The following is a 12,450-nucleotide window of genomic DNA, read 5'->3' on the forward strand; positions in this document are numbered from 1 at the left end:
CTTCAGGATCCTAATAAAATGTAACTGCATAACTGAGATCCTAATTTCTGAGTATGGCCCATAGAACTCTTTTTGTTTATGTTCCATCCTTTCCCACTGTAAGGGTATACAGAAAAAAAGACAAGGAAATGAAAAGGACAAAGCAAGGATAAATATATGAAATGTGATATAGCAGATCAAGTACTGGTCTAGGATTTAGGAAAACCAGGCACTATTTCTAACTTGGTCCCTCTGTGGGCAGAAGCAAATTACCATACATACATAAAAGTAAGATCCTTTTCCAAACAAAACTTTATGCTCTCACACTACATACTTATGACTCATCCCCAAAGCTTATTTCTGGGCTTAAAAAAAAATTCCTAAGCAATCTCAGAGACTACCTTTACTCACATAAATAAGAATACTCCAGAACAAATGTTTATTATACAAATAAAACACTAGGAAGATATCCACATAATGAACCTTAATATAATTTATAGGCAAGTTTCCTATGTCTTATGTTTTTATGAATTATCTAACAAAAATAAAATACATTTTTATCTACAATTAGGAATCCGTGTAAGCGAAGGGCTGACTTAAGTTATACACAGATTTTTGACCCTAAGAGTCTTCAGTGCCCCAACCCTCAATTATTCAAGGGTCAACTATACACACATTCCAGAAAGTGGGTGATTATCCAATTCTGTGATTATCTCATTCCCAGAGCACACACATGGCAATAATTTGGAACGTTAGACCACAAAAACAACTGTGTTTCTTTTGTTTTGTGAAAATATCAATTTTCATTTTAAAGGATTCCCTTACATATTCAGTCTTTAAAGATATGCTTCCCTGTCTTTTCTCTATTATCTCTCTCTTTTTTTTTTTTTAAGGGATATTAGATCATCATTTTAAACTTCCTCCCTTCCCCAAATACATTTTAAAATACATACCTCCAAGTGATACCGAAGGTTGGTCTAGGAGAAGGATATGGCCATATATCCAAGGCAGGTTTAGCGTTATAATTAAAATAAGGGACTTCTCGGATTCCTCCTTTTCTGGCCAACTTTTTTAAGTCATCATTAGGCAAAACGAATATGCTCTTCTTGCTGCTCTTGGTGAGAAACTTCCTGTAGGATGGTAGAGCTGTACCTGAACGAGTCTTCTTGGGTCTTGAAAATTTCATGAGTTTCACTTTGTCTCTTGTGGAATATTCTTTGCTCACAGTCATAGATGTTACCAGAGTGCCTCCTGCGGTGGTCAGCGAGTCGGTCACTGTTGTGGTGACCACCGTTTTGCTCTGCTCCTTCACAGAGATGATGTCCACACTGCTGCCCGGGGAAGGTGTGGAAAGCTTTGTGACTGTTGTGGTAGTGGTTGTGACAGTAGATTTGGCACAATTTTCTGTGGAAGAGACCAAAGTTTGCTTATCACCTTTTGCGACTTTGATCACAGTTTTTGACTCTGTGGCCACTGTGGATGTCATGGTGGTGACTTCAGTGATGACTGTTTTTCTTTTAAAATTTCCATTGACATTTTCATCTTTGTTGGTGGGCAGGCCATTTTCATCAATAAAATCATTACTGAGGTTAGATTCCTCTCCAGAAGTAATAGGTGATGGAGAAACTTTCTTAACTTCTGAGGTTTCAATTTCCATATCTTCCACCTGATTCACTGCACTGCTTTCTGGGCATGGGGGTGGTGTGGTAGTTTGTGCTCTCTCACTCTCTCTGGTTAAGGGCAGGGTTTCTAGGCCATCTTGGTCGTCACGTTCAGAATCTGAAGATCTCAGTGAACATGATTTTGTTTCCAAGTTGTTTTTTTCATTAAAATCTTCCATGATGACATCACCATTCATGAATGGTTTTACAGATTCTTTAACAGTCAAAGATTTGATATCATTTTCAGGAATTGCTTTATTTATATTATTAACCTTTGGTTCAACGTCACCACTTACTACTTTACTCTCAGAGATTTCTTTCAAGCATTCACCTTTCAAATATACTTTAGGTTTATTATCTTTTCCATTAATTTGAAAAGTACTTGCTTTCTGTCCTTTCTTTTCAGACTCTCGACTTTCATTATTCTTTTTGTCAGTGCTACTTTTTAGATTTATTTGATCAATACATTTATTAACTGGTCTCTCCTCTAATTTTTGTTCTTGACTTGTTTTTTTACCATTTGTTTCAGTTATCTTACCCTGAAGTCTGTCATCACATTTTCCAGTGGACTTATCTGAAACAAACTCACATTTCAATGGTTCCATGCCTTCAATACCTTGTTCTTGAGTTATGAACTGCTCAGAAACACTGTCATTGCTATTCTGAACAATCATATCTTCTTCACTGTCTTGAATAGATATAGTATCAGAACTATTTTCCAAAGTGCTGTTATATTCAAAGTGACACCCCAATTTTCCTTCAAAGTCCATTGCTTTTGACAGAGATGAAATATCTCTGTCTGTACTTTTAGATACTGATGGAAATAAAGGGCTCTGGGAAGGAGAAACAATGGTGTTATTATTCTGCTGTGTGAGTGGTTTTTTGTTCTTAGAAATCAAAGTACCAATTTCATCTGCACTGGCTAATTTAAAGTCATCAATGAGAAAATCACTTCCTTTTGTTTTAATCTTACTGGGTTCCAAGCCTTTACTGGCTGGTTCAGAGAGCCTCTCATCTATGTTATTTCCAACAGAATTTTGTTTCTGACAGTCTGTCTCTGGGCTCTGAATGGAGACGTCCTCTAACATTTGATCTTTTGGATAAAGTTTACTTGTGGTATGATCAGGATCACTGATTCCTAGAATTGAGGAATCACTTTCTGAGCATTCCTGAATAAAGTCTTCAGATTTATCATTACTTGCATTAGAACTTTGTTCTTGTCTAAGCAAGTCTCTTTGACACCCTTCTTTTGCTTTTGTTATTACTGGTGACTCAGACAGACTTTTCAAAGAACTTGTAGAGGTCTTTCCTGCACCCTTAATTCCACCCTCCAACTTCATTTTTTCAAGTCGCTGTTTTTCTTCCAGTGTAAACTGTTTAATTCTCCTTTCAAGAAGTCCATCTAGTTTGGATGACTTAATTTTCTTTTTATAACTAGTCCTTAGATGAAAACCCTCACTGACATTGACCACATCTACTTGAGAACTTTCCTGACAGTTTATATGTGACTCTGTTTTCACATCATCATCTATTTCCATTGGCTCTTCCTTAAAGGATCTATCATTGTCAGAATCTAAGTCTTCTTTTATATCTGTAAAACAAAGACATGTATATAAGTGATATTTTTACTCTTAAAAGTATAATTCACGATAATATTTTTATTTTCTAATATATGTTTAAAATAGGTTAATAGACAGGGCTAAATGTTATAAAAGGTAAAAAAAATCAATATATTCCAAATATTTAAATATTCTAATTCTTAGTATCTAAAAATGGTGGACTACTACAATGTAAAATTACTTGCTATATGATAGCTACTGCATACACCAGTACCTTCATTTAAGATCCTATGTAGAGTATCTTACAGTTAAAAAATATTTTGCTCAGTCAACGTGGCTCAGTGGTTGAACGTACACCTATGAACCAGGTCAGAGCACATGCCTGGGTTGCAGGCTCGATCCCCAGTGTGGGGATGTAGGAGGCACCTGATCAATGATTCTCTCTCATCACTGATGTTTCTATCTCTCTCCCTCTCCCTTCCTCTCAGAATATATATATTAAAAAATATATATATAAGGTATATATATTAAAAAATATATCTTAAGGCTCATGCATTATCTAGCCTATCTTTTAAAAAACAACTTTTCATAAAACACAATATATACTCCTCAAAACATTTAATGTAGAATTATCTCATGACCCAGCAATTCCACATAAGTCCACATAAGAACTTATACACAAATGTTTATATCAGCATTATTCATAATAGCCCCAAAGTAAAAAGGACACAAATGTCCATCAACTGATGAATGAATAAACAAAATGTGGCATATCCATATAATCGAGTATTATTCGAAAAAATTTTAAATGAAGGACTATTGATACACGCTACAACATGAATGAACCTTGAAAACATTAGGTTAAGTGAAAAAGGCCAGTCACAAAGACCACATATTACATGATTCCATTTATATGGAATGTAAAGATAGGCAAATCATAGAGATAAAAAGTAAATTACTGGGCTGGGGAGGGGGATAAGGGAGAATTGGGAATGCTAATGGATATGGGTTTTTTTTGGGGGTCAAGAATATATTCTAGCCCTAACCGGTTTGGCTCAGTGGATAGAGCGTCAGCCTGCAGACTGAAGGGTCTCAGGTTCGATTCCGGTCAAAGGCATGTACCTTGGTTGCTGCACATCCCCAGTAGGGGGTGTGCAGGAGGCAGCTGATCAGTGTTTCTCTCTCATTGATGTTTCTAACTCTTTATTCCTCTCCCTTCCTCTCTGTAAAAAATCAATAAAATATATATTTTTTAAAAAAGAATATATTCTAAAATTGATTGTGGTGATAGCCAAACAACTCTGTGAAATACTAAAAATCACTAAATTGTACACATTAAATGGGTGAATTACAAGGCATAGGATTGTTTTAATTATCTATGTATATAAAAGCCTAAGCGACCATCGCAACCAAATGGACAACCAAACAGGCTGCATGGGGTGACCAGGCCAGCAGGGGGGGGGGGGGGGGGGGGGGGGGGCAGTGAGGGGCGACCAAACAGCAGGCTGCGTGGGGCAACCATTACGGCAGGCGAGGCAGTTGGGGGCAACCAGGCCGGTGGGGGGAAGGGGAGAGCACGTGGGGGTGATTAGGCCAGCAGGCAGAGGCAGTTAGGGGTAATCAGGCCGGCATGGGGGCAGTTAGGGGCAACCAGGCCGGCAGGGGAGGCAGTGAGGAGCGATCAGGCTGGCAGGCAGAGGCGGCTAGGGGCGATCAGGCTGGCAAGGGAGGCAGTTAGGAGCGATCAGGCAGGCAGGCAGGTTAGGAGCCAGCGGTCCAGGATTCTGAGAGGGATGTCCGACTGCCGGTTTAGGCCCGATCCCTGGGATTGAGCCTAAACCGGCAGTCGGACATCCCCTGAGGGGTCCCGGATTGGAGAGGGTGCAGGCTGGGCTGAGGGGGGACCGCCCCACACACACGAATTTCGTGCACCAGGCCTCTAGTGTTATTATAAAAAAGAGATAATGCAGTACTTTTCCTCCTGTGCAAATTAGATACAGTGCATTTTTATCACCCCCAGGCTGACCTTCACATTGGACTCTCCTTACCTCGGTCCTTCTCAGTAATCTTTGAAATGTCCATTTCACTTTGGTCTGTTTCTCTTGCTGCACCTAAATCTTTTACCTCGTCTTTCTCAGGATCAGGCTCTGTTTTTATTTTTTTTGGACTTCGTGGGCTTTTTCTTCTATCTGATTCATCCATATTTTCATCCATATTAGTTTTGGCTGAAAAGAACCAAATATATATTAACTACAAATATTTTGATTATTAGCAATTTAATATATCTAGTTCAGTGGAAATTATCAAGTACTTTCCAGCAATATACTTAATTATTTTTAAAAAAAAGTTTGACACAGACAAGAAAAAAAGCTAAAGGAGCTCATCACCACCAAATCAGAAATGTCAAAGGGTTTTCTCTAAGAAGGGAAAAAAAGATAAAAAATATGCACAATAAAATGGCAATAAATACATATATATCAACAACTTGAACCTAAAAATCAAAGTAAGCAAACAAGCAGAACAGAAACAGACTCAAGAGATATAGAGAACATTCTGATTGTTGCCAGATGGGAGGGGCATCGGTAGAATGGGTGAAAAAGATGAAGGTATTAAGAAGTACAAATTGGTTGTTACAGAATAGTTATGGGGATGTAAAGTACAGCATAGGGAATATAGTCAATATTATTGTAATAGCTATGTATGGTGTCAGATGTGTGCAAGATTTATTGGGATAATTACTTAGTGAGTTATGTCAAGTCTAATCACTGAAGTGTATACCTGAAATTATATAATAATGTATGTCAAATGTAATTTTAAAATGATTTAAAAATTGGGGGGGAAAAAAGATTTTAAAATGGGGGGGAGGGGGGCAACAAAAACTGACCAAATTAACTAAGTTGTTAGATACTCCCAGGAGGTGTTTAGGGAAGAGAGTAGGAGAGTCTGGGGTACTGTCATGGTCAGTGTCTCAGAGTATGTGCAGTCCATGAAAACCAACCCAGATGTATATCTGTGAGTCATTTTCTGTATGTTTAATATTCTTCAATAAAGGGTGTTTGTTTTTTTAAGTTGAAGATCCTATATATTCTTATATATTCCAGTGACCTAAAGCATAAAAGGAATGACTTCATTTTATATGTGCTTTAGAAGCCTTCACATATGAGACTATTTCAGCCTGTTCATTGACTCCAGAATGTTTGCATAGTGGTTTTTCACAGACAGTGTGTTATAGAACCATATTAGAATTGGATAAATTTTCTGATGCCCTAGCAAAACAAAAAAAGTACATACACAAACTTTTGTAATTAATTTCAATGGATTCATTGACTCCAAATGACGAATATTTAATCTGTATTACAGAATAAAAGAGAAATATCCAAATGCAATGTGTGGCCTTGTTTGGACCCGATTTACTGCCAAGAGTAAAAAGGCATCTTTCAGACAACTGGGGCAATGGCAGTATGAGCCAAGAATCAGACGATTAATAAATATGTTAACCATTGTTAATTTGCTGAATGTGATAATGGCATATGACCATGAAAAAAACCCATTTTAGTTAGAGATACATACTGAACAAATTTAGTAATTTAATTTATGGAATTTGCAGGAAAAAAGCGGGCAGTGACAACGGAAGAGTGATAGAATTTTATAATTATTGAAGTTGAAGGATGGTTACATGGGAGTTCATTATTCTCTTCTCTTTTCTTTTGTGTAGTTTCAAATTTTCCATAAGAAATAAAAAGAAACCCACAAAACAAAACTATTGTCTGGGTGAATATTCTTGGATCTTAGAGGCATTTTCTACCTTTTCTTTTCTTCTTCACTTGAACTAAAATATCTCAAGGATGTGGCAAGATATACCTATTTTTTATTTAAATAAATGAATCCTTCCAGAAAGGTTTGAACAAGGATAGGAAAAAGAATGTAAAAAACACAGTCAGTACCTGTAAAAATAGCAGCACAGTGGTAAAAGAAGAAAATATCATACAAAAGGATGACGGGATGTATCTGGGCCCCACAGGTAACAAGAGAATAAAAAAAACCCAACTAAACTGATAGCCTTCATTTTCAATGTTCTTCAGTTATTGCAGAATTGCTGGGAAACATTTTTCAATGGTTTCAAGTTGCTCAAAAGGAGTTTTATATGACAACTAGAGGCCCAGTGCATGATTGAATCATGCACGTGTAGGGTCCCCTACACGCTTTCGCTTTCGATCACGGGGGAGCTGGGTGCCTGACCGCTGGTGCACCAGGCCTGAGTGGACAGGAACCCAGCTCCCACGCTTTTACTTTCGATTGCGGGGGAGCTGGGTGCCTGTCCGCTGGTGCACCAGGCCTTTCAGAAGCCTCCGCCCCGCCGGAGGCTTCTGAAAGGCCTGGTGCCTGAGCGGACAGGCACCCAGCTCCCACACTTTTGCTTTTGATCGCTGGTGCACCAGGCCTTTCAGAAGCTTCCAGCGCGGCAGAGGCTTCTGAAAGGCCTGGTGCCTGAGCAGACAGGCACCCAGCTCCCCCGCTTTTGATGGTCCGCGGTGGGACATGAGCTCGCTGCCCCAGAGGCCCCTTCTGTGCCGCAGCACAGCCATGGTACAGACGCTGAGCTCGAGCCACTGCTGGCAACGCGAGCTCAGCATCCCGCCGGCCCAATCGGCCCCCCCGAGTCCCGCCCCCCCGCGCCTCCTGGCCAATCACGGGCATAGTGAAGGTACGGTCAATTTGCATATTTGTCTATTATTATATGACAATGGTAATCCTGATATTTAAAACAAATAACTATAAAGTACTTGGAGTTTCCCCCCTATTCAAGTCTTCTTGACGTGAACAATATTAATATACAACCATTACTGAAGTTGATAAATTAATGTGCAAAGCAAATGCACACAATCTGAGTTAGAATAGAGTAACATTAGAGTTAAGAAACACAGAACAGCCAAACAAGGCAAACATTCTAGTCTTCTGGTGCTAAGTCGAGTGTTCCCTGGAATACACTTATCTCTGCTTATCAACACATCTGTGCCTCTATCACATGATCAGATTAGATTAGCCATTATAAGGACCAACAGTTCTGAGATTATAAACAATATAATTTATATAAATAGTACAAACAGCCAAAACCGGTTTGGCTCAGTGGATAGAGCGTCAGCCTGCGGACTGGAAAGTCCCAGGTTCGATTCCGGTCAAGGGCATATACGTTGGTTGCGGGCACATCCCCAGTGGGGGGTGTGCAGGAGGCAGCTGGTCGATGTTTCTCTCTCATCGACGTTTCTAGCTCTCTATCCCTCTCCCTTCCTCCCTGTAAAAATCAATAAAATATATTTTAAAAAAAAAAAATAGTACAAACAGGTATTACTGCCTTCTCTGTGATTTCTACTCTATAGTTAAGCTAAGCTAACAATATGTACTGCTGCTTTTTCCCCTGCTAACACCTGGAAGGAAAGGCTCAAATAAATGATGCTGGAAGACTAACTTGGTACCTGACTGTTAAGGCTCAGCATTTGAACAATGGAAAATCCTATGTTAAGAAAGGATATAAAAGAAATTTGCAAAAGCCCAAACATTTTGCATATTTATAATCTGGACTTTATTTCAAGGTTAAACCAGGTCAGACAGAGTAAGACAAAAGCTCTCTAGAATTCTAAGTGTTACATGTGTAACTAGTGCAACAAAATGGTGTTAAAACTCTTCTAGTTTCCATAAAATAAATTCCAGTGGGTCTTATAAAATACATTCGTTTTTTACTATTAAAAGATAATTTCACGATAACTTTCCCAAATTAACAGTTTCGAAAATGTACCAGTCCAGGTTTCACTACAACCATTAACAAAAAAAAAAAAAAAGCCAAATCAGTTAGCTAGATATGTGCATAGTACCTGACACTTATACCATAGACTTCATAGGAAAGAACACATCACATCATAAATCAGCAAATTATATTGCATAGTGAAGAGAACTGCTTTTGAAAATCACTTAGGTAACGAGAGAGAGAGTGCATGGTAGAGTGCAAAAAGGGCAAGGGAAGCCAAGAGACATGGATTCCAGCCATATCACTCTTGATCTAGTATGAACTTCAGTATTTCACTTAACATCTTCATGAAATAATCCGCTTGTGTAACATGAATTTCAATATATAAGGTTTCTTTTTTTTTTCAAAAAAATATATTTTATTGTTTTCAGAAAGTAAGGAAGAGGAAGAGAGATAAGAAACATCAATGATGCCCTAACCGGTTTGGCTCAGTGGATAGAGCGTCAGCCTGTAGACTGGAAGGTCCCAGGTTCGATTCCGGTCAAGGGCATGTACCTTGGTTGTGGGCACATCCCCAGTGGGAGGTGTGCCGGGGGCAGCTGATTGATGTTTCTCTCTCATCGATGTTTCTAACTCTATCCCTTACCCTTCCTCTCTGTAAAAAATCAATAAAATATATTTTTTTTTTAAAAAAGAAAAGAAAAGAAACATCAATGATGAGAGAGAATCACTGATCGACTCTGCCTCCTGCACACCCCCCACTTGGGATCGAGCCTGAAATCTGGGCATGTGCCCTGACTAGAATCGAACCGTGACCTCCTACTTCATAGGTTGACGCTCAACCATTGAGCCACACCGGCTGGGCTCAATATATAAGGTTTCTTAAAAGGGCAGTTCACCTCTATAGTTCTATGATTCTAAAGTCATTATCCAGTAGCATAAATTGAGTTAATCCCTCATTTAAGTGACAGTGTTATGGAAGTCTCTATCACTTCCTTTCTGGTTTTGTCATGTGCTGTAATGCTGAGGTTACCAGATGTATGATTCTTCAAGAAGTCAAGTAGTACTGAATTCAGAAAAAACAATTACGTGGCTAAGACTTTTTGCCTTTTTTTCAAAAAATAATACAAATTCTATTCTATCATCTCTCATTTAATTGAAATCCTCGGTATCAAAATCCTTCGAATAAAGGTAATTTTAAAATGTATCAAGCCCTAGCCAGTTTGGCTCAGTGGATGGAGCATTGCCCTGCAGACTGAAGGGTCCCGGGTTCGATTCTGTCCAAGAGCACATGCCCGGGTTGTGGGCTCGATCCCCAGTAGGGGGCATGCAGGAGGCAGCCGGTCTGTGATTCTCTCTCTCATCATTGATGTTTTTATCTCTCTCTCCCTCTCCCTTCCTTCTCTCTGAAATCAATAAAGAAATATATTTTTAAAAACTGTATCAAGTTTGTAATAAACTACATTAGCAATTTTGCACATTCTATTAAAAATTTCAGAAAAAGTATTATCTATATACATAAAAGCCAAGCAACTGTAACGCCCGAATGACCAGAACGACTGGTCACTCACTATGACATGCACTGCAGCGGCCAACCAGCCCAATCAGGGCCCTGATCGGCAACCCCCTACCTCCCGTGGCCCCACCCCCGACGCCAATCTGGGGCAGGGCCAGCCAATCTCCTGTGTCCCCACCCCCCCTACCAACCTGGCCTGATTGGCCCCCAACCACAGGAGTGCCACTCAGCCAGAAGTAGGGCTCACAGCTAGTGAGCGCAGCAGCTGTGGTGGGAGCCTTTCCCGCCTCCATGGCAGCGCTAAGGAGCAGCGAGCAGAGTGGTAAGGAACAGCAAAGGGTCCAGGACTGTGAGAGGGCGCAGGCCGGGCTGAGGGGACCCCCCCCACCCCAGTGTGCACCGGGCCTCTAAATAAAGTACTATAAATCTATAAGATATAATACAAATCAGAAACAATTATGCAGAAAAAATACTTCAATTACTTACTTCCTTCAAATGACTTTCTGTAATTCACATTAGTATTGCCTGGCAATTTAGGAACAAACCTATAGACGTGAGTTTTACTAATCCAGCTCCAACCACCATATCCTGTTACTCTGTATTCCTCTCCTTTTTGTTTCCAAACCTGTTGTAAATAAAAACATTCTGGTTAAACAAGAGAATTCTTATAAAGTACATGTGTGGCTCTATACATTTTTACCAAACAAAATCAATAGACAGACAACTCAATTAAACTTATCAATTTTATTTTCACCAAGAATCAAAGATTTATGAAAAAAACTTCATTTTCCTTTCTGATATATAAAAATGTAACACAGCCCTGACCGGTTTGGCTTAGTGGATAGAGTGTCGGCCTGCGGACTGAAGGGTCCCAGGTTCGATTCCAGTAAAGGTCATATACCTTGTTTTCGGGCACATCCCCAGTAGGGGGTGTGCAGGAGGCAGCTGATCGATGTTTCTAACTCTCTATCCCTCTCCCTTCCTCTCTGTAAAAAATCAATAAAACATATATATATTTTTTAAACTGTAACACAATTTTACAATTTTATGACAATTTCAACAAATTGGTCTAATAACTCACCTATATTCTACTAAGATAAACCTATCCTTATAAAATTGCCAGAAATATTACTTCATTCCAACTTCGTGAAAAGACTATCAAAAGTAAAACAAACTATCAAGTACTCAAAGTTGCAGAATAAAAGTCTCAGAAATGGCGAACACTGTTTTAAAAATTGGTAAGAAAAATTACCTGATGTTTAACTGGAAATGTATATTTCACCCACGTAGCTTGTTGCATCGTTTCTTCCTCTTCTTGTTTCTTCTCCTTTTTTTTGACTTTCTCTTTTTCTTCTCTTTCAATTGATGTCATCCTGTGTAACCTAAGAATATAAGAATACAAAGATAGGATTACATATAACTTTGAAAAACAATATAAAAAGTGCTGAAAATTAGAAAGACAAAAACAAACAATGGTTAGATGTAATCCACAACCCAGACAACTCCAACACAGAAAAATAAGCAGATGTACAATTTCATAATAGGAAAAATCAAATAGAACAGAGGCAAAAACAATACATGCTATGTTCCCCTTAAGAAACACTCACTTATAACTGATTCCTAAAATATTTCATGCATACACCAACAGTTACACAAAAGAGGTATTATATTATAAACACAACTACCTGGTTTTTAATCGATAAATAATTGCACTAGGAGATTTTTCCGTACTGGAAGATATTTATCTTTTAAAGAACATACCACTGCATGGATATACTATAATTTATTAATCCAGTTCCCTATTAAAGGGAATACTTTATTTCTTTCTCCCCAAATAAGACCAACAAATCCAAAAACTTTTTATTTTTCAACCAATATTTCTGATTGTATCTAGCACTGGGAATTTTAAAGCCTTCACATGGTCCACTAATATAGAATTCAGGCTTTCTACATCCACAGAGAAAGGGGACCACATGTCTCCTTCTTCTGGGC

General features: G+C 38.7%; 1 protein-coding gene across 4 annotated transcripts in view; it reads right to left on the bottom strand.

Moving 5' to 3' along the window:
* Nucleotides 1-12,450, bottom strand: part of BPTF (bromodomain PHD finger transcription factor) — a 109,977-nt gene that overhangs the window by 41,823 nt on the left and 55,704 nt on the right. For all 4 annotated transcript variants that reach the window (XM_028157349.2, XM_028157350.2, XM_054709782.1 and 1 more), the window contains 4 exons: nucleotides 11,711-11,840; nucleotides 10,945-11,083; nucleotides 5,248-5,424; nucleotides 933-3,231 (listed from right to left, as the gene is read on the bottom strand). In XM_028157349.2, coding sequence (XP_028013150.2) covers nucleotides 933-3,231; nucleotides 5,248-5,424; nucleotides 10,945-11,083; nucleotides 11,711-11,840 — 2,745 coding nt within the window. The remainder of the gene's footprint in view (nucleotides 1-932; nucleotides 3,232-5,247; nucleotides 5,425-10,944; nucleotides 11,084-11,710; nucleotides 11,841-12,450) is intronic.

The sequence above is a fragment of the Eptesicus fuscus genome, chromosome 20 (genome assembly GCF_027574615.1).
Source record: "Eptesicus fuscus isolate TK198812 chromosome 20, DD_ASM_mEF_20220401, whole genome shotgun sequence".
NCBI classification, from domain to species: Eukaryota; Metazoa; Chordata; class Mammalia; order Chiroptera; family Vespertilionidae; genus Eptesicus; species Eptesicus fuscus.